This window comes from Talpa occidentalis, unplaced genomic scaffold (genome assembly GCF_014898055.3).
Source record: "Talpa occidentalis isolate TD23 unplaced genomic scaffold, MPIMG_talOcc4v2.1 talOcc4.3, whole genome shotgun sequence".
Taxonomy (NCBI): Eukaryota; Metazoa; Chordata; class Mammalia; order Eulipotyphla; family Talpidae; genus Talpa; species Talpa occidentalis.
In genome coordinates, this window is record NW_023603184.1 from 91,392,676 (window position 1) to 91,416,838 (window position 24,163).

Genomic DNA, 24,163 nt, shown 5'->3' on the forward strand with positions numbered 1-24,163 from the left:
TATATACCATATCTCTGAATTTTAAATATATGTGTTTATTACTCTAAGGTCTAGCACTCTGACTAGCATGCTCACATTTGTTTTCTTCTACCAGTTTACACTGAGTACCTAGCACTGTGTCTTACCATCGCACATGGTAAGAGGAGGATTCACTTCTGTTTCTCTATCCAAGAGGCTCATTTGTGAACCAAGTCATTATTTGTACCTCTTTACAATTTGAGTTGTGAGTGAAATTCTGCCAATGATCTCTGGAGGCCCTCTATTGCCACCTCTCCCCTCACCTACCCAAGGGAATCATAGGAAAGGTCTCTGGAGCAAGCAAGAACAGAAAAGTAAATATTACCAGAGAGTTCCCTCACCTCCTTGTGGACTATACAAACTTGAAAAAAAATACACTGTCAACCTATAACTTTATTATTTTCCAGAGTATAGAAAGAAGAACAACATGTAAAATTTGTATACCTTTCTTAATAACTTGACTACTAAGGCAATTAAACTTGTCCCAATTAAACATATGGGACCCAACACTTACCAAATCATGCCTGGATTTGTGAGGCAAATGTCTTTGCAACATGTCCAGATACAAAGTCCTTCTGCCGCAGAGATCTCCAGGATACTGATCCAAAACAGTCTGGTAAATCCAGTGGTCTTCCTCACTTAATTGGAATTTTCTGAAAGCACCAAAATATTGTTAAGCAGTCATGGAGTTTGAGGAATCTCAAACTGTTCAAGCCATTAACAAATGAAAATAATTATATAAAATGAAAGTTTTAAAAAATATATGTTAAATCATATGTCTGCAATAGAGACACTTCTAAATTCCAAAACAATGGTTTTTTTCATCTCTTTGTTTGTTCCAGGAATAATTTGAAGTAGTTTAACAATGAGACATAATATTTTTATTTTTTTTAATTTTTTTAAGAGGGAGATTATTAGCAAGTATCTTTATAATACTGCTAGAAATATATTTTTATAAAAAAATTTTAAACAACCAATTCATATAAATTTTTGGCCAAAGATCTCAAAGCACACTGTGGGCAGAGACATAATATTTTTAAACACTTACTCAATTTTGCCTGTACCAATACTAACAATATTTTTTTTACCAATGAATAAAGTAAACAAACATTGAGAAATAAATTATTAAGCATATAGATTAAAAAGAAATTTTGCTTATTAAACAGAGTTCCTATGGTTAGACTGGAGGAAAACACAAATGGAGATAGCTAAATGGACAATTATACAAAGCAAGGTACTTATTTAAGGTTGAACTTTAAAAGCAGATCTAGAGTTATATTTTACTTTATTCCCTCTTCTTCTTGCTATGTGGGATTAAGACTAGATTTTGGTAGTGGAAAGAAAGTCAAAGACATTAAATTTCATACCATTAAAGAAATCATTTGTAAATAGGATCCCTTCATGCAATGTGCCCACCATGCTCCAAAATGCCTTCTTATTTGAGAACATCCCTAGGCACTGGCCTTGTTTGTGTTCTACATAAAGTATAAGCAAAGCCAAATGCAGAGTTTAAAAGTTGCAATATCAGCTTGAACTCTAAACCAAATTAATGTCTCTTTATTATTCTGAGTTTATTTGCATATTATTCTTATTTAATAAATTGGAATAATCAAATACAGATGCAATCAGAGGGAATATTATTAGTAACAAATATCTCTTTAATCCAAGATGGAGGCTTGCTATTATTTATTTCTACTGTATCAAGGGTCTTCTACTTTAAAGTTAATTGTGCAATTAAAAGAGTGTTTTCATAATATGTCTTCTATGCCCTTGAAAAACATTTGCTACAACATAAAATAGAATAAAATACCTTTTAAATCAATGATACTAATGAGAATTCCACTGTCCTCATACAAAGTTGCCTAGTTGCTATAAAGCATTTCATTATTCTGATAAGTAGCAAGAAATAAAAAAATACCCTTTTTCAAAGAAGAGAATCTTCTCTAACAACTCTATAATGAGGAGAAAAAGTGGGGTGGAGGTGTTTTAGCAGGAAGCAGCACACTCTATACTTCTTGAGTAAGACATAATCTATTGCAGAGGAAGAATTTGAGATGAGTTCATTTGCTGAACACACTGAGTGTTTTTGATTCTGTTTGAATCAGTTTTTCATTTATAGATGGTAAAACACTACTTCAAAGAAAGCATTTCAAGTAGGAGTATTAGGCCTGGAGAAAGGCTTGTCTGAGAGTATTTATCATTTAAAACACCCTCAACAATATCTCAGGTCCTCTCTCAAAGAACTAATTTTCATTTATGCTAACATAAATGCATTTTAATAGCAGAGCTAGCCACATTTTCTATTAACACTGCAAGCAACAACAACAAAAGACTAGATCTACAGTCCATATTCTCATTAATGCATTTGAACTATTTATATAATCCAAAGAACTTGAATGCAGTTTGGATTTCCACCTCTCTTTGATTAAAATTGTGAATGTATGTGCTTGGGAGGGGAAAGTGACAGAACCTAGGTCCAACAACTGTTCTGCTCTTTTAAATTGTCACTCATCTATATAATGGACACTGTTGGTGTAATGCCCAGGACACCCTTATTAGCTAGAATTCCCATCACAAGATGCTGATGACTCACAGATGTCCCTTCTCTGGAGAACCGCCTTGGCCTCAATAGGAACTGCATTATGAAAGAGGCTACTTTCTCACCCTCTTTCCATCCACAATCAATGACTGTCTGGCATGAGGGTACAGTGGCTAGTCCACTAGCTTCAAAATAAGACCAAGGCTGTGATACCATTCATGTCCCCACAATTCACTGGGAACAAATTGCAGCCCATTTCCATGGAAATCTCTTGCCCACTAAGACATTCTTCACTGCTCTGTCCTGCTTCCCTTACCATTTTTCCTGAGAGCATAGCCCAATAAATCACTTGTCACAATCCCTGTCTCAGCTCTGCTACTACAGACCAAGGTAAACCACAAGCAATGTTACTCATAATTTTCAAAAATAGTTTAAAATCTTTGCTAAATGGAAACACATTCTAAGCTAATTGTTTTGATGATCTCCCATACTAAATGGTGGTGCAAAATTGTGACTGTCTTTAAAGAAAAAGTGCAAATGGCAAACATTTACAAAAATGCCTTTCAAATAAAAGCACACATTAGGCAGTATTTACATAGCAGAGGTGAATTTATGGCAATCAGTACATTTTTTTTTTATAAAGATTTATTTTTTTATTTCTTATTTATTTTTTATACAAGCACTGGGTACAGTCAGAAGCGCGGGAGGGTGAGAGAATTCACCAGAGCCAGAGCGGGGAGCAGAGCAGGCAGAAGGACCGAAGTACACTGCTGAGGGGAGCAGCGGGCGGCAGGAGAGGTCTGCGCACCATGTGGGACCCTCCTCCGGTGGCTGGGGAGCAGCTGGGGATTGAACCGGCGCTGCAGAGGCTGCGGGCAGCTTCGCAACCCAGCGCTCTATCGCTGCGCCACCGGGGAGGCCCAATCAGTACATTTTTATACATTGCATGAATGTATTAATTAGGTGCCGTTTTAACAAAATTAAAGACACTTAAACATATGAAATGAAAATGATAATACAACATTAAAACCAGATATTTTAAACCAAGAAAGTGACAAACAATGATCACATCCATTTTATCCTTCTTACTGATTTTAGAAACCTCACATTGCAACAGCTTTTTCCAGTTAGCACAATTACACAAATTATGTCATTTTTCTAAGGTGTATAGAATAAAAATGAAAAACATGTTTAAAAGAAGTGATATATAAATATTTACAATATTGTTATTTTAAAAACATTCATAGCAGTTTCCAGAGCTGCAGGCTTAAATCGTGAGGCAAATATTCACATCAGCAAATACTAATGGCTCAGTCATACGTCTCTATTAGAATGCTGTTTGTGAGGGAGAAAACTTCCACCATTATAGATCTGCCAAGACTCTGGATAGTAAAAATCTAAGAGGAATATTCGAACATAATAACCTCCTCACAATAACAAAGTATTTAGTCTCTAAAATAAAAATCAAATTTAATATATCTGCATTTCTAAATTTAAATCTGAACATGTCTCTATCCTAACCAAACCTTCATCCCTTCATTAAACAGAAAAATCTACATAAAAGATCTGAGAAAAAGGTTAGCTTTTACTTTTTGAAGTTCTTATTTTATTTGACTGCTTGATGATAATTATAATGGTAGAACTAGTTAGATTATATAGATAATGAAAAATATTCTGATCACTTACTGAATTCTGAATTTTAAAAAATGACCATAATTTTTTAGAAAGTATTAAAATGATCCTAAAAACCTGCAATTTTAAAAATAGACAAAAAAGATCTTTGGAAGTTATTATTTTTTTGTCCATCCAAGATTCTTAATTTAAAGCGCTTTGTAAGTTTCATCTTTATGATAGCACACCAAGATTTTATAGTTTGTAGGTTTATTGAGCATTTTTAATATTTTAGGAAATTTCAGCCTGCAGAAGGTTGAGGTAGTTATCATTCAACACCTACCCATCATCCCCTGCCCCAAATATTGAAGTCCACAGATATCATTTCATTAATGATTTGTTAAATGTGACAAAACAGGCAATACAGAAAGGACCTTACAACTGTGAGAATTCAAGCTGACCAAGGCCAATTGTTTCTCTAATTGCACCTGTTTGAATCATTCCCAAAATCCTAAACTGACTCACAGGCAACTTATCTATAAGTATACTTCATAGTCACATACAGAACACTACATTAGAGTTCTAGTTTCACGATATCAAAATACATTTGATGGGGTTGGGGGAAAAGGCAAGATGCAGCAATGTTGGCAAACAAGATACAGAAGCGTAACAGGTAGTTTAATAGCAGAATCAAGTTTATGCAACTAAACACTGTCTACCAACTGGTTGAAAGTTGTTATTTTTTTCACAGTAAAGGTAGCTTTTCAACAAAATGTTAATTAGTGTGTTCTGAAGGTAGCTCAATGCAGTTATCAGCAGCTAACAATTGCCCCAAGATGGGGAAATGGCCATACTGTATCTGTCCTCACAAAAAATTCTTATCTCTTAAACTATAACAATGTTGGCACCTACTGCTCCTCCACTAAGAAGCAGGATTGCAGTGAGCCACCAGTGAATTCATGTAGATAAAAGATAGCTCTCACACAATCGACTTGTTGGCTGGGTCTGTCCTTCCAGAAAATTCAAAATATAACTTGACAAAAAACAAAAACAAAAACAAAAAACCCTAAGCTAAATAGAAACAACTCAAATGTAAATGAACAGAATAAAGATCAGATTATCTAAAATATATTTCTTCTGATTTACAATGAAAAATCCTTCATTGAACCAAATCAGTTTCCATGTCAGAATTTTAATTCTTCAGGGGGCCTCCCTGGTAGCGCAGGGGGTTGAGACACAGCCTATGAAGCTGTCTGCAGCCACTGCAGCACGGGTTCAATCCTTGGGCAGGGAGCTGTCCACATAGCGCAGCAGACCTCTCCTGTCTCGCCTGCTGCTCCCCTCAGCAGTGTCTTTCGGTCGACCTGCCTGTTCTGTTCTCCACTCTGTCTCTGGTGAATCCTCTCTCACACATACACCCCCACTTCTGGCCTGTGCCCCAGTTCCTGAATGTATAAATAAATGAATCTTTAAAAAAAAGAATTTTTATTCTTCACTTTTGGGGAGCAAAAGCACAATAATGCTGAAGTGAATAAAGTTACCTCATTTAGACATTATGATTTAATTCTCCAGGTTCAAAAGCAAGAATAATAAAACTGCTCTACCTCTTTGAGATGACATGAGAAAAAAATTTAATTAGCCATGATGAGGCCTTCTGAAAATTTAATTGCCACATAAAAATGTTATAACATCACCTCAAACCAACTACCAATAATCGTTAAGAAATTATAAGAATGGATTTAGAAGAGTTTGCTGTTTTTAGACTTTAACAATGTTCAACTTTATGTTCTTTTATAGGCACTTATATGGCAAACAAACATAAATCTGTGAATAGGGTGATTATAATTTCTTACATTATGGGTTCTCCATACTCTCAGTTCTAATAATTATATTTACCCACAGTTGGACTTCAAGGTACAAGGAATACGGAAAACTTGTTGCTATGAGCAGTTGGTTTGATATATAAAATAAGCACTGTAATTCCTCCTACATAAAAAATGGACAAGCCTATCCACAGAAATTTTAATCTTGCCTTTGCTTATAGCCACACATATTTTATTATTTTGATAACAAATTCTATCTGTGTTATGCAGGTTAAAAAATTACATATGTCAATTGTCCTAGACACAAATCTGTCAAGCTGCTACATTTCCATTTTCTCCAATCTGATTTACTTAAGATTAATTTGATTTCATACCCAGTGGAGAATAGAAACCTCTTATAAATGACTCTCACTCCTTCATTTCAAAAAACTCAGTTTTTCAGATTCTTGAAGGAGTAAAAGTTTAGCATCACATACCACTATACCGTGTAGTTTTTCGCTAAAACAATTATATCAAGAAGGCAGGTGTGGGCTCCAGGGATAGTAACAATAAAAACCTGCCGAACTATTCTTAGATATGCTTTTCACATATACATGTAAACAAACATAACATGCAAATAAATATAGAGAATGAGTTATTATCTAAGCCAAAGCAATGTCTAAGACCAGTTTTGGGGTGCCCTCTAAAATTAGACCCATCTTTTTCCCTTGATAAAATGATGCATTCCACCACAGTCAAGTGAATGTAAAGTATACTTGATTCTGACAACAAGCCCAAGGTAGATAAAACAGTCACAAAATGTGGCTTTTGGCTTAAGTCATAAAGCTTTGGAAACAGCCCAAATGCCCAAAAATAGATGACTGGATCAAGAAGATGTGGTACATATACACCATGGAATATTACTCAGCATTCAAAAAAGATAAACACATGCAATTTGCAGCAACATGGATGGCGCTGGAAGGGATCATGCTCAGCGAAATAAGCCAAAAAGAAAAAGGAAAATACCAGATGGTCTCACTCATAGCAGGAATCTAGAAAACTTAAATAAGGGACCAGGAAAATGAATAACTATAAGAAAGTGAAAATCAAAAAACTATGAACCAGAGACACTTTTTGGGGGGTGAGGGGCGGGAGGGGAGGGATTGGGGTCAGAATGGGGGGGTTGCAATTGTATGGGGAATATAAAAATAAAATTTATTATTTAAAAAAAATAATTAATGATTTCTTTAGGAGAAAGTTTTTTAAATAAATGATGAAAACAAAACCATAGTCTACAACTATTACCTTTCCCCAACAAACATAAATTCTGAAGCTGGGTTGGACATGCCAAGAGAAAACAGGAGTTGCAATCATTGGGGGATGTTGCTTCTCCTATGTCTGACTTCTTCCATTATTAACTTACATACAAACAACTCAGACAGGAAATGTAGAACCTGATCCTGGTTATGCTCAGGCACTGAAACTTTCCAACAGTTATGAGACTACCATCTCAGAGAAAAAAGCCAACTTGCATTAAGGTTCCAATATTTTAAGTTGTTATGACTTAATCAAGTAAGCAAATATTAGTTACCTTTTATACTCTTTTTCCTCTCATTCTTCTACCCGTATTCCTCAAGCAAAAGTTAAACACATATTTGTTTGTTCAGATATTTTTTAAAGAAAAATAGGTGAGCCTATTCACTGTTTCTTCAGTGCTGCCTTCTAATGCTTGCTTTTGATCTATTTAATCTTTTATTAGCAATTGAGTATATCCTTCCAGTTGAAACAATAGAAGAAAAAGTGAACAAGATTTATTATAGAACTAATACTTAGATTTATTTCTCTTTGGCCAAACTTTCACAGAGGGACAGTGACAGAGCTATGCTATAAAAATAAATATTGAAAAAGAGAATATGAACAAGAGTCTGGTGATATTTATACATGATAGCAATACCCAATGTCCTAATCAACAAATCTAAAAGTTGAGCCAAGTGACAGAAATTTGTTGGTGAAAGTATAAATTGTTTCTGCATTTTCAAAAGGGAAGATGGCAATATTCTCAAAAGTCTTCTAATTTTTCAAGCCCTTTGACTCAGCAATTCCATTTGTAGGAATTCATCTTAAAGAAATACTCACTAGATTATTTAAAATATAGCAACATAGTTGTTAGTTCCAAGGTTTGTAGATACATATCAGAATATGAGATAAATAATTGAACAAAAAATAGGAAATGAGTTGAATTTATGCAGTAAGCCAATAAATTGTAAAACTGCATATTACAAAAAATGTGGTCTAAGGAATATTCAATACAGTGACCTAAAACATAGGCTAGCAAACATTATTGAAAAAAATGAATATTGTACTTGACTAATAAACAGGAAAAAATGGATACAAGTATAGTATTTTTCTTTTTGTAAATAATAGATATATAAATACATACATGCACATACATGCATATAGATTACATGTATATAACATATATAAATAACACAAAATGTTACCAGAGGATATCTATGGATATTGCAAATTTATCTCAGTTTGTAGTTTCTTTTCTTTTTTTGCCTCTATTAAAATTTTTTTCTTTTAATATGTAATTATTTCTGTTTTGGAGAAAAAATATATTAAAAAGTCCATAGACTACTGACAGTGACTTTGAAAGTTGCTAATCATCAGGGAAATTGAAATAATTTAGTTGAAAAAAATGAGTCTAGCAATCTACACACAGAGGGACAAAATTGTTCAAAGATCACTGGATTTTAAATAGCCTTTAAATTCAGATCATAAAATAGAATAATAATTATGCATTAATATAAAATTTAATATACCTATCAGACAATGAAGTAGAAATTACTTGTTATCATTCTATAGCTTTTGCCACATATTAGATTCAGATCTGACATAGCTAAATGGAGCACCAGACAATTATGTTTCATCTATATAATTAATTCATCCAAATGTTGGGAAATTAAAGTCACAATCTCATCTAAATCTAAAACAAGCAATTAAATTTGTCTTCATGTTACTAGTGAAATGCAATCCAAATAAAATCTAAATATTTCACAACATACTGAATAAAGAAGTGGATTCAACTGTATCAAGTTTTAATGAAATCCAACATCCTTAAAAGCTGTGTATCCAAAAAGGTAGGCACTAACCACATGTGGCTATTTAGTATTGAAATATGGCTACTCCCAATGAGGATGTGTTGAAGTATAAAATGAAGACTAAAATTCAAAAGCTGCATGAAAAAGTGAATGTAATATACTTCATTATTAATTTCAAAATATTAATAATATGTTGCAATTAGAACATTTGGAAGCTATTGATTTAAATAAAATATTAAAATAAAATTTCTCTAACATTTTTTGATATGGCTACTTAAATATTTGAAATTACATATGCGGCACACATATGGCCTCACATCATAATTCTACTTAACCATACTTACCTAGTAGTCAGCCCAATTTGCCAAGGTCTTGGTAAATGTAAAATGTGCAAAGTGGTGTGGGGAGAGGGAAAATATTTCTAATCAGATGAACAGAAAAGATTCACTCTCTTGCTCAGCTATTTACTAGCTCAGAAACATTGGGAAAACTGCTCACCTTACTCTGAACTGTAGTTTCTTCATCTTTATTTTATTTTTTTTTTTTTTAGATTTATTTATTTATTTATACAAGCACTGGGTACAGTCAGAAGTGCGGGAGGGTGAGAGAATTCACCAGAGCCAGAGCAGGGAGCAGAGCAGGCAGAAGGACAGAAATACACTGCTGAGGGGAGCAGCAGGTGGCAGGAGAGGTGTGCACACCATGTGGGACCCTCCGGTGGCCTGGGAGCAGCCGGGAATTGAACCAGTGCTGCAGAGGCTGCGGGCAGCTTCGCAACCCTGCGCTCAACCTCTGCACCACCGGGGAGGCCCAGTTTCTTCATCTTTAAATGGAGCTTTGAAAGTGGGGTGTATTGAAGATTAATATGGCATGCAATTGCCATGTCATATAATGGGTATTCATTAAATATTAGTCGCTTCACTATCTTAGTTTTTTAAAAATCTGTATTTTTGTTTTCTAAAATAGAAAGAGCTTATATGCCAAAATTATTTATAATTTACCACTTGGAGGTAACATTGCTAATTTTACTTGGGTGGATAACTTTCCAGGGTTATTTTGTGTGTGTGGGGGGGGGGCCATATAGATATAAAAGTAATAACATTTTAAGGGGAAAGGAAAAAGAGAATCCATGTTATATAAGCTATTGTACTTTGTGGCATGATAATTAATTGTATAGCAAAATATCATGATTATGTTATGAAAAATTCTTTTTATGTAATTTTTAATTATAGTATGATATTCCATTGTGTGGATATATCATAGCTGGTGTAGCTAATCCCCTATTTCTTGGCTATTTAGGCATTTTGAAGTTTTGCTATCACTAAAAATAGTCAATGTTGAATGCCTTGAAATTACATATGTCACTTCTATAATTATTTCTTTTAAGATTCTTTCTAAAGAACAAAGATTAATCACATTTATAAAGATTTTAATGACATATTGCCATATTGCCTTTCAAAAGAATTTATACATCAGTCATGCAGTGAAATGACCATTGTCACCATACTTTTAACTTTGAATAAATTTCATTTATGTTTATAGGTAAAAATCTGAATATTTTAAAAAGTTTCATTGTTTTATCCTGAGAAAAATAATGGTGGTATCATATTGCCACACTTCAAATTATATTACAAAGCTGTAGTAAAAAAAAAGGAGGGCATTGGAATACAAGTAGACACACAGACCAATAGGATTGAGTTGAGCATCCAGAAATAAACCTATACTTATATTGGGTCAGTAAATCTATGACAATGGAGTCAAGAGCATATACTGCAGAAAGACAGTCACTTCAACAAATGGTAATGGGAAAACTGAAGAGACATATGCAGAGGAATGAAACTAAATCATTATCTAATGCCCTCCACAAAAATTAATTCAAAGTGGATTAAAGTCTTTGAACTTTAGAAACCAAAAAATACATGAAAGAAAATATAGACAGAACACTCTAGGACATTTACTTCAGGAATGTCTTTGGGGACTGAACTTCATTGCCAAGGGAAACAAAATCAAAAATAAACAAATGGCACTACAGTAATATAAAAAGCTTCTGCACAGCAAAAGAAACTAAAATCAAAATAAAAAAGACACCCTACTAAATGGGAAAAAATATTTGCATATCATATATCTGACAAGGGGGCAATATCCAAGACCTATAGAGAACTCATATAACTTGACAATAAGAAAACAAATAACCCAATCAAAAAATGGGCAGAAGAGATAAAGGGACATTTCTTCAAAGAAGATATATTAGCTGGCCAACAGGCACATAAAAACATGCTCATCCTTAATTATTTTCAGGGTAACACAAATCAGATCACAAGGATATACCACATCACAACTGTGAGAATGGCAAATATCAAAAAGTCGAAAACCAACAAATGTTGGTAAGGGTGTGAAGGACAGAGGATAACAATTATGGCTCATTCATTGGTGGAAATGCCTCCACTGAAAGCCCTGAGGGTTAAGGGACCAAAAAGCACAGTAATCAGTAGTGTTGCTATTGTTGCAAATGTTGCTATCACTTGTAGGAAAATGGTTTTACAAAAGAAGCCTACAAGAAGTACATGAAGCCTACAAAAATTACATGAAATCAATTAAAGGCAAACTTGAAGAACAGAGGCCAGAAAGAATAAAACCTTTTATGACAGGAGCTGAAGGATAAATCAAGCACATCTTTGCTAATTTCAAAAACTACCAGTTCTTTGTTGGTGAAACATGAATCATGGTGTGGATCTGAACTCCATGGTATGGCTCTATTGGACTACCATGAGGATGTTGTGACCTCCAGATATGATTTTCTTGAAGGATGATTTAGAAATGGAAAAATGTTAACAAATTTGTCCATTACTATGTATCTATCAACTGTCAACATAACTGGTTGTTGCTTTTTATTCATACAACACCAGGACAGACAAATGGGACTGACGTCATTATGGGCTTTTCATTTATATTGGCCTTGACTTATCTGAAGTGGAGGCATTGTTCTAAGAAAAACGTATCTTGAAGGTTGTCTGAAAATAAAAGGCATTTAAACTAAAAAAAGGCAAAAACCAACAAATGTTGGTAAGGGATATGTACAATACAAAGGGATATGTACAATCCTTATGTTCACCACGGCACTAGCTACAATAGCCGAGTTACGCAAACAACCTAAACACCAAAGAACACATCAGTGGACAAGAAGATACAGTATATATATACAAAATGGAATACTACTGAAATTTATATAGAGAGATAAAAGATGAAATCTTGCCATTTGTGACAACATGGATGGAATTGGAGGGGGTTATGCTAAGAAATTTTCATTAGTCTCTTACACATTTGTATTAAGCATTCACTCCCAGATTTCCATAACTAACCACTAGGACATCTATTCACCTCCAGCATTGCCATCATAATATTCAGCCACCTCACCTGTTAATGTGCTAGATGAACTATCTGTACTTATGCCTTCTGTCATGTATTAGGTCCCATTATTAGATTACTCTCATCATTTTTTCCATTTAAAAAAAAAAGAAACATCAAACAACAATATTAAAGTCTGGCCATATGTCTTGATTCTGGCCAAAAAAAAAAAAAAAATCCTCAAGAACGTCTATGTTTATTGTCTTTCTCTTTTCTGTTCCCAAATCCAGCCCAACATGGCATTTGTTCCCATTTATAAAAATGGTCACCAACAACCCATTTCTTGGCTGAATAGATACTCTTTAGTCTTATTTTATTGGTCTTATTGGCATTTGTTCAGTGGATCACACTGCTGACCATTTACTCTTCACTTGCCTTCCAGGATAGCACACTCACTTGGATTTTGTCATATCTCGCAGACCTTCTTGTAGTGTACTTTGTTGGTTCCTCCTCCTCTTTCTGACCATGTGATGCCAACAGGCCCAAAGGATAAGTAATGATCTTTTCCTTTTCTACTTCACTCACTATTTTGTTGATTACATCCAAAACAATGCTGATAATTTGTAAACATAGCTTTCCAGCTCAGAAATCTCTCCTGAAACCCAAATCCATTGCCTATACGTACCACGATTTATTTGCCCATTCACTTACTGAAAGATATCTTGTTTGCTCTAGTTTTGGTAACAATTAATAGATCTGCTATACATATCCACATGCAGGTCTTTGTGTGGACATGTATTTTCAACTACTTTGGGTAAAACCAAGGAATGTGACACCTAAAGTTTGAAAATGATTTGTGCAGGTGTAGATTTTTTTGGTATTTTCCTGCTTGATGTTCTCTGAGCTTCATGGATATGTGATTTGCTGTCTGACATTAATTTAGGGAAATTTTCAATCTTTATTGCATTATATACTTCTTCAGTACCTGTCTCTTTCTTCTATTTCTGTGCACATATGATATACCATTTGTAGTTGTCCCAATGTTTTTGAACATTCTTTTTGGATTTTTTCTTCTTTTTTCTCTTTGCTTTTCAGTTTCAGAAGAATCCATTACCATATATAGTCAAACTCAAAGATTATTTCCTCAGCCATGTCCAATCTCCAACAAAGCCCATCTAAGGTATTCTTTATTTCTGTTACAGTATGTTTACTCTCTAGTCTTCTTTTTTGAATATTTCTTATAATTCCCATCTCTCTGCCTACATTATCCATCTGTTCTTGCATATTGTCTAATTTTTCCACTAAAGTCCTTAGTATATTAATCATAGTTGTTTTTTTAATTCCTGATCTGTTAATTAAAGCATTCTTATTTATCTGATTAGTTCTGATGCTTGCTCAAATTCTTTAAATTGTCATTTTTTGCCTTCTAGTATTCTAAGTAACATTTTGCTGTTGAAAGGTAGAGTTAGCTTACTAGGTAAAAGGAACTGAGGTAAATAGGTCTTTCATAACATAAAAGTAAGGTATGAGGGGGAGAGAGACATTTTATTATCCAATGATTAGCTTTAATCTTTTGATGTGCTTCTGTCCCTGGACACTAGATTGTGAGCTTCATCAGTGCTTCGCTATCCACACCCACAAACTCCCTTTGGTGGGACAGGATGGCTGTCGGTGGCTAAAGTTGGATACTTTCCTTCCCATGGATGGAAGATCAGAACTGGCTGAAGTTGGGTATTTCTCTGACTCCAGGTAGGTTCCGATAAAACTCCAGCGTGGTTAGGATTTGATAAAATAGTTTTTCCTGAAGATACTCCCTTGTTAAGAAGAATAGAGTGCTCTGTGATATTTCAAAATGTTTTCTTTTCCATTCCTACTGCCAGAGGCATCCGGGGACTTTTCTCAGATATTCACTATGAGTTCCTAGTAGGGAAAACTACTAGAGGGAAAACTACTAGAAGGAAAACTGGAGGGGAAAAAATTAATAATTTTTGAGTTTCCTAGAGAGAAAGCTCACTCACGAAAGTGTAGGGGTTCCCATATGATTAAGTCCACTAAGAGTTTTTAATTCTCAGAGTTGTCCACACTCAACTTCCAGCAATTCATCAATTATATTCAGGTTTTTCTACTCCCAACTCTGGTTCCCTTGGAGACTTCTGCTCCTGGGTTTCTTCTCAGATAAGTTGTGATTCTCTATATTACCTGTCTCTCCAATTAGAGGTATGGTTGTTTGTCCTATCCTCTAACTTCCTTGATGTTTCTGAGAAGAGTTGCTGATTATTCAGTTTGTTCAGTTTTTTACTTATTGAAGAATGGAACAGTAAATTCTCAATTCTTTACATGCTGGACTGGAAATTATAAGTCTCTGTTGGCTCTTTAGTGATTAAAACTTGCTTGAGAAACCAACCTGTTAGATTGTTTTAGTTGTTTTAATGTTTATGTCATTAAACATAAACATTATGTCATTAAGCATAAACATTAAACTTTTTCTGATTTTGACTGAAGGTAGCATATTAAAATAGACTTTCCCCCATTCCAAGATTACTAAATATTTCCTTTTATCTAATACTTTTCTGAGTTTTTTTCTTCAAAAAATTTAATGCAACTGAAATTTATTGAGTCATGTGGAGGAAGGAAGAGATCTAACTTTATTTTTCATTTGCTTTTTATTTAGTACTATCTTATAAATAACCCAATCTTTCCCCACAGTTTTGAAATTTTCCCCTTATAATAAATTAAACTACTTATAGATAGTTTCTGCTTTCTATATTTCTATTTTGTTCCACTGATCTGCCACATATTTCATGGACATATAAAACTTTGATTTATTTTGAAATTAAGATATATATTTATATTTGTGCAAGTTTCACTATGCTTTTATACCTACTTATTCATTTTGACATTTTGCCTGTTTTTAGAAGCTAGTTTTTCTGGTAAATTTTGGAATAACTTTTACTGGCTCTTCATTTGCAATCATATTAAATCAACAGATCAATTTTAATTAGTCACAGATATTGTGAAATCAAATCAACTGTTGCTTAAAACTAAGGATCTTTTAGTCACCAAAAAGCCCATTCACACAATTTAAAAATATATCCTAGGTATTTCAACCTTTTTATGTCAACCTTTTATGTACATATTTAAAATATGTACATGCTAAGTTGTGCGGGTGTGAACATGCAAGTACACCGATCAATATAAAGTCTCACAAGGTCTAATAACTAGAACCAAAATGGGAAATGACCATCAAAATAAGGGCAGATATTGGTAAGCTAGAAGTCCAATCAATATTATAATTGAACCCATAATTCACTGTGCTAGTTAGGACAGTGTATTTACACGCCTCACTGCCACCAGTCACAGAAGACTGATGCCTACCACCTTTCCTTATGTCTGTATTTATTCAAAATAGCTCATTGACTCTTTCCTCAATGAACCTACTCCTAAAACTTCATTCAGTTTTATCGATGTTACATTTACTGCCAGCATATTTATAAAATAGCCTCTTCAGTTGACATTTGCATGTAATTTTCATTTGGTCAGGGTACACGTGATGCATATTCATCTTATTCTCTACTTACTCTTCAGTAGTGGCAATAGACTGTGAATCTTAACTCTTTTCAGAGTGACAAAAGGTTCTATGAAGGAAGAGTAGAAATTGAGTTCAGATTCAAAGTAGGGTAGGAAAATGAGCTGTGAAGGATAGGCCTAAGTAGAAGGTAACCATTACAGCTGCTAAAGGAAATTCTTCCAAGTTTTGAAGCTGCAACAAACAGCACAATCTCAACCAACTTAGAGTAAGGGCAAGTTGCCACCTGAAAGATCATGGGGCAGCCAAGTTGCTTTAAAAGAACACAGTCAAATTTATCTCCCACAAACACAATCAGCCTGATAACAATCCTGCTCCCTGCCAATAAATAAATAAATAATAAATAAATAAATACCTCTCCCTCTTCCCTGAGAAGGTCTAAAATTTCTTCAACAAGGTTCAGATGGGGAAGGGAGAGGGGATGTTTACTTTACAGTTAGACACTTAAGTAAAACTTCACCATGACTAAGTTTCAATTAAAGTATTATGAAATAATCTATCAACATATGTAAATGATATATTAATATTATTCTCAGTTTTATTGCAAGAAACAAAGGCAGGCAGAGAAAGAGGGAAGTGGGATGGTAGGAAGGGGGCTCTTAGGAGACCAAAAGATTTCAGGACAAACACATGACCATCCCCACAGAGATGTAGAAAATTAGGACAGGTATGACTTAGGTTCAACCTACAAATGAGTGAGGTGATAAAAGTAGAAGCCAGGGCCTCCCCGGTGGTGCAGCAGTTGAGTGCTGGGTTGCCAAGCTGCCCGCAGCCTCTGCAGCGCCGGTTCCATCCCTGGCCACCGGGTCCCACATGGCGCGCAGACCTCTCCTGCCACCCACTGCTCCCCTCAGCAGTGTACTTCGTCAGTCTGCCTGCTCTGCTTTCCGCTCTGACTCTGGTGAATTCTCTCACCCTCCCGTGCTTCTGACAGTACCCAGTGCTTGTATAAATAAATAAAAATAAATCTTAAAAAAAAAAAACAAAAAGTAGAAGCTAACTGAAAAGTTTGGGTCAAGGCACTACTAAAGCAAAGAATTCCATGTGGTAAGATAAAAGGTTTTCTTGTTATGCATTTCTTAAAATCCTTTGTTATTCATTCCACATAGAGAAGTTTCATCCACAGGCAATTTATTAAGTGCAAGAAAAAATATTATCATATTTATTTTCTTCCATCTCAAGGTAAAAGCATTTTACTTTAAATGCACTATAAATGTGTTCTTTCAGTCATGTCCCTTCCTTTTAGAATATATATTCTTTCAGGAGAAGCTTGAGGTCAATATAATAAGATAAAAAGGAAGTTCCCAATAAGTTGTTCCTCAGAAATTTCATATAAAGAACATTAAATGAGGTAGAATATTGAGCTGAACCAAGGTGGCATTTCTGAGTTCGTTCATTAAATGCATTTTAATATAGAATTTACATTAGAGAAGATGACCCTGTCAAAAATGAATTTTAAATCACTTAACATTATATCCGTCTCTTAGAAGAAAAATATCATTCTCAGGACACAACCAAAAGTATATTTCCTAAAAATTGACCATCTTTTTAAAAATTTACAAAACATACTTTGTTTGTATTCAGCATAGGACAATACCACGGTGGATTGCAAGTAACATAATTCCACTGTAATCAATTATTAGTACTGATTTATAAATTCCCGCTGAAGAGCTTCATATCTTGCAATGAAAATTCATAGTTTACTAAAAATTCATGTTTGAAAAATATTTTTTACCTGTGTAGTTAAGAGCATATCATGTTCAAGCTTAAAAAAAAATCTTTAAAACCATTTTTTAGGAAAATTGTTTTGGAGAAAAAACCCTTCCAGTAAACAAATAGTCAATTTAAACATTTATTAATTGAAACTAATTATTTAGTAACTATGAAAACAGCAAGTCAGAAGTATAGTGCACCCCCAACAAAAATTAAAATTTTATGGCAAAAATCTATCTCATTCAAATAATTTTATCATATCACCTGTGTATGTCTTCTAACTGCATATCAAAATCTTGGAGTTTCTTTTTATATTTTTCTGTAAAGTTACAGAATTCATTAAGGACTGAAGATTTCAAATCAGGATATGGGCATTCCAAAGTTTCTAATTCGATGGGCAGTTCACTTAGCTGATAGCTTCTTTCTTCTGAAGAATAATCTAGTATCTGTAAAAAAAATTATATGATACCAGATGGTCTCACTTATAGCAGGAATTTAGAAAACCTAAATTATAGACCAGGAAAAATACTAATTATAATAAAGAAAAAATCAAAATCAACAAGTAACTATAAACCAGAGACACTAAGGGGTTGGGGGGAAGTGAGGTGGGATTAGGGCTAAAATAAGGGGGGGTGGGAATTGTATGGGGAATATAACTAAAATGAAAATGCATACATTGTGCAAAAATGAAAAATGATGTAATAATTATATAAAATAAAATATAAAAAATTATACGATTGTTTTAATTAACATAAGTGACAAATTGATAATTTGTAATAACGTAAGTGACAAGTTGATAAGCAAATTACTATCTCATCATACTTACTTTCATACTCCAGTCTGAAAGATCATTTTCTATTTTCTGTTGCTCCAGGTTAAGTCTTTCAAAGACAGTTTTCAATTGTTTTTTCATGGAGTCAACCTACAGAACATTTACTATGAGTATCATGCAAATTTCTATGATTCATCCAACTCTGATATTTAAAAGGATAGGACTTATTCTCAAAACTTAATAAATAATGAAAAGTTAGATAAAGGACAGTCCCTTTGAGGGACTGTTGGAGAGGGTACGAGGGATGCCACAGTCAGGCAGTGCTCAAAGGAGTGTCATTGAGGCTTCCTGTCATAACCTAAAAGTGGGCATGAGAAGTAAAGTGTGGTCACAGCCATTCTGCACCCACATTTGGGTTTTGTTTGTGGTAATGCAAAGAGTTTACCTCTGTTTCAATTGCCTGTTACTTCTCTTATATCCTTATCTCTAATCCCCAGGTGAACACGGATTGTTAGTGGTATTTTAACATTATTATTCATAAAAGCAATATAATAACACTACCCAATAACTGAAATACAGATTGAGACAAATAGCTAAAATCCAAGATGTTTTGCAATTATAATCATGCAGTTTATGCTCTAGTCAAGGGAGGTAGTCAATATACTTAAAAAAAAAAAAAAGGATAAAAAAGTACCAGGGAGAGGTAAGGGATGTAGAAACAGAATGATATGCTAGGGAATGACTTTGGTTTCTCTCATGTGGGTTATCAGGGCAGGCATCTCACAGGAGAGGACATTCAAGCTAAGAATTATGCTAAGATCTGCCATCAGTGGGACAGAGGAAACAACCTGGTATGTGAGAAATAACAATAAGGCCATGGCAATGACAGATGAGAGGGCACAAAATATAGGGAGGAATTATGATCCAGCAAGAGCCTAAGGGGACTCACCAGGGGATGGCTGGATGCCCCTGCACTGGAGGGAGGATCTCTAAATCAACTCGAAGGAGGGGCAATAATGAAAGCTGGACACCAGCAATGAGGCCACTGTAAGATTCCAGCTAAGAAATGAGCACAGATGCACAAATACAGTAATATATGTAAAATAGTGAGTAAACAGAATTTGCTGTACCTTCTACTTAAATGTATACAAGATATGCCTATTTTTGTTGTTGTTGTTGTTTTTAATCTCAGACTGTTTTGTACTGTTCTATTGGTACAAAAATGAAATGCTACATGATTAACAATAAAGGTAAGGGAATACACTGACCTCTTCCAGTATTTTCACAGAGTTAAACTCAGTATATGAATGTGAATGCTGTAAAAGGTCATGTTGTCTATACTTTAGATCTGCTCTCAATTGATGAATAGGACTTATTACATTTTTAAGATATGTGCACCATTGTTCTGATAGCTCTTGTCCTGTGACAAAACAAAATTAAATCAAGGTAACATTATTATAAGTTTCTCCAAGAACAGGTCATTGGGATGCAGATTTATTTTTGGATTCCTTTAGAAAAAAACAAACAACAGTTAATATTGAAAGAACACGAACTGAGTTCATCTTCAAAACAAAACTTCCCTTTTAATAGAGGATCAAAAAATAAAAACTCACCAAAATTTATAAAGTCAGCAAGACATTCATTGCCAATGTGCTCTTCAATGAGAAAGGATTTTATTTCAGATTCCATTTTATATCTGAAATAGACATTGTCTCAATCAGTTTTTGTTACAATCATAATCATACCCACACATACATGTTTGAACATTTGTACTGCTAGCTATTTTTTCAATCTAATGTAGTTTTATTCACTTGTTTGTTTAATTAATTAGGTCATATACTAAATTCAGAAGGTAGATAGGATATTTTTCAGAAACTAAGGTAGAAAGAAGCATAAGTAAACACTCCAGGCTGAAGTAATAGTGTGAGTAAAGGCAGGCACATAGGAAGTCCTGGCACTGCTTCATGTGGGGAGAGCTCAGGGTATTGGGAACCACAGAGAAATATTAAGCTGACCTCACCTGCTCAGCAGATCTATATTTCAGAAAGATCCTCAAGGCAGGCAGATGGAGAATAGTCTGGAAGTATGGACGATCAATAAAAATGGAAAATGAAGAGATGGGAACAGGAAGACCTGGACCAAAAGGAAGCTATTTTAAAAGTTAAAAGATGATGAGGTCCTCTTGTGTTGAGGAAGCTAAAAAGCACACTCAAAAGAAACTAGACCACAATCTCATACCATACATAAAAATTAATTCAAAATGAATTTAAGATGTCAATGTAAGACCTGAAACCACAAATGAAACAGGAGGAAACACAGGCAGTAAGCTCATCAATGTTAGTTTTAGCAATGTTTTTGTGAATTGACTCTAAGGATAATGGAAACATAAGCAAAACAAATAAACAAAAACAGTATTACTGAAAAGCTTCTGCATAAGAGGAACATCATCAAAATGGAAAGACAATCTACTGACTAGGAGAAGATATTTGCAAATCATATATTCAACAAGGGGTTAATATCTAAAATGTGAATATAGCTCATAAAGCTCAACAATAGCAAAATGAATTTTAAAAAATGTGCAGAAAATCTGAATAGACATTTCTCCACAGTTAGACAGATGACCATGAAGCACATAAAAAGATGTTCATCATCACTTATTATTAGGGAAATGCAAATCAAGACAACAATGAGACTTCACTTCATACCTGTTAAGGTGGTTATAATCTAAACGACAAGAAACAATAAGTATTGGTGAGGATGTGAAGAAAAGGGAACACTTGTACAAATTGTAGATGGAAATGTAAACTGGTGCAGCCACTATGCAGTATGGAGATTCCTCAATTAAGAAAAATACCATGTGATCTGCCAATTCCACTTCTGTGTATTTATCAAATACAAAAATATATCTCTATACTCACTCAGCATTGCTTATAGTAGTGAAGTTATAGAAACAATCTAAGTGCTCACTGACAAATGAATGGATAAAGATGTGGCATATACACACAATGGAAATGTTTTATTTCACTCATGTGGAAGATAAACAAAGCAAATGAAAGCAAATTTCAATTCAGAGGACAAATTCATCGTTACCAAAGTAGAAAAGGGTTGGGGTGGGTGAAATGAATAAAGAGGGTTCTTTATTTGGTGGTGGATAGAAACTAGTCTTTTGGTGGTGATCAAAATGTATTGACAGTATATACAGATGTTGAAGTACAATATAATGCTGTACATCTGAAAAATATGTAATTTCATAAACCAATGTTACTTTAATTTTTTTTTATAAAAAAGAGATGATGTGGCTTCCCTGGTGGTGCAAGGGGTTAAGATGCAACCTATGAAGCTATCTGCAGCCACTGCAGCACGAGTTTGATCCCCGGCAAGGGAGCTACCCACATGGCGCAGCAGACCTCTCCTGACTTGCTCACTGCTCCCCTCAGCAATGTATTTCAGTCAGTCTGCCTGTTCTGCTCCCCACTCTGTCTCTGGTGAGTCCTCTCACCCCCCACACATCTAGCCTGTACCCCAGTTCTAGTATACATAAATAAATAAATCTTAAAAAAAAAAGAGAGAAAGTTGATGAAGAGCTGGACTAGGGAAATGGGAATAAAAACAATTTATTTTTAAACACCAATAAAATAATAAATCTTAATCTTTTATTGTTATTTAAATATAGTCATTTTTGGAGTATCCAAAAATAATGTAATTTACCCCTTGCTTATGGTAGATATAATGAAATCATAGAAAATTTTGATTTATTATGATTATTAAAATGCTATGCTAACAGTGGTATAAAGTAAAAAAAATAGCAATAATTATAACTTTAATATAAGGCTGTTTTCATTTTTGCATGTAAATTTTCTGGCCTTGTCTACATGCATATATATATTTTAAATAGTTGTAATTACGGCATATTGAACATTTATATTGGGAGTACTGGAATAATATTTTAATGAATATTTCAAAATCATTTTTATAATTATTTTAATGACTTCATAGTATTCCATTTTATATATGTATGATTATCTTCTAAAGCAATTCACTAACATGGAACAGGATTTTTTTGCTATATTTATAAAAGAGGGGTGCTTTTGTAAATGACACTTCAATGTTTACTTTTTCAGCATGTAGTTTTTGCCAGAAAAATCTTAAAAGTCCTATTTTTAAGATTATTTATCTAAGACAGTCATATGGCGGATGAGTACATAATATTAGAATCAAAACAAAAGTTATTTTATAATGGATTTGTATAACCAAAAACTTAACACTTAAAAACCCTCAGGCTCAGCTCTCTTATATTTTCATTCCCTCAAAAGGCCATAGTAGCACATACAACTCAACAAAAAGAAAACAAATATCCAATCAATAAATAGGCAGAAGAGCTAAATATACACTTCTCCAAAGACAACATTAGAGATGACCAAAAGGAACATAAAAAAGTGTTCAACATCACTTATCAGAGAAATGCAAATCAAAACCACAATGACATACCACCTCACTCTAGTAAAATCATCCATATCCAAAAAACCAGAAACAACAAATGTCGGTGAAGGTGTGGAGAAAAAGGAATCCTTGTAACTGTTTTTGGGATTGTGAACTGGTCCAGCCACTATGGAAATCAGTATGGAGTTTCCTCAAAATATTATGAATAGGTCGATCATGGATCCAGCAATTTCTCACTTAGGTGTCTACTCAAATACAAAATCTCTAATTTGAAGGGATATATGCATGCCTGTGTTCACTGTAGCACAATTTACAATAGTCAAATTATGGAAATCATCTAACTGTCCATCAACAGAGCAGTGAATTAAGATGTGATATACATATATATGTATATATATACACACACATATACACACACAATGAAATATTGCTCAGGTATAAAGAAAATATGAACTCTGGCCATTTGTAACAACATAGATGTATCTGGAGGGAATTATGCTAAGTGAAGTAAGTCAGAAGAAGAAAGACAAATACTCCATGACTTCACTCACGTGTGGAACACAGAGAGAAAAGCACAAAAGAACTGACAAAACTCAATCCAAATAAACCCTAGAAATACGATCACATAATTAAGGCCACTGGAGGTGGGAACACAGTGGGGAGAGGACGCATTGGCTTAGGGTAAAGGACTATATGTACCTGGATGGTGGGGGCTGGTATTGTAACATACAGTTGAGGAGGTGCGAACTTACCCCCTAAATCATACACAATGTTGTAAACCAATGTTATCTTAATAAAGAAAATTTGAAAAGCATACTATATAAATGCCACCATCATTAAGCTGGTGCAGATGCCTCAAATGGAGGAGAAACATCTGATCTCTCACATTGCCTTAAACTCTGAGGAATTTATGTTTCAAAGATTATAATTAATACCAAGTATAGAATCATTATTTTGTTTGAATTCATCTTGAAATGACTGCTGGAAATATTAATATAAGTCAGAAATCCAAACTGAAAAAGTTAGACATGCTGCAGTAACATTTAGAAATCACTGAACAACTTGAAAATCTTAGCAATTTTTTCATTCATTTATCTAAAGTATTGAGAGCTGTTCTTTCAGGTCTCCTGCAATGCAAAGATGAATATGATGGCATGTTTGCTCTTGAGAAGTTTGCCACCTTATAAGAAGAAAAGTATGTAAACAAAACATTATGTTCCAATGTGCTAAGGA

General features: G+C 34.1%; 1 protein-coding gene across 6 annotated transcripts in view; it reads right to left on the reverse strand.

The window, feature by feature from the left end:
* Positions 1-24,163, reverse strand: part of CCDC148 (coiled-coil domain containing 148) — a 249,751-nt gene that overhangs the window by 140,879 nt on the left and 84,709 nt on the right. For all 6 annotated transcript variants that reach the window (XM_054699743.1, XM_054699744.1, XM_054699742.1 and 3 more), the window contains 5 exons: positions 20,104-20,186; positions 19,759-19,910; positions 18,545-18,640; positions 17,983-18,164; positions 533-671 (listed from right to left, as the gene is read on the reverse strand). In XM_054699743.1, the coding sequence (XP_054555718.1) occupies positions 533-671; positions 17,983-18,164; positions 18,545-18,640; positions 19,759-19,910; positions 20,104-20,186 (652 nt within the window). The remainder of the gene's footprint in view (positions 1-532; positions 672-17,982; positions 18,165-18,544; positions 18,641-19,758; positions 19,911-20,103; positions 20,187-24,163) is intronic.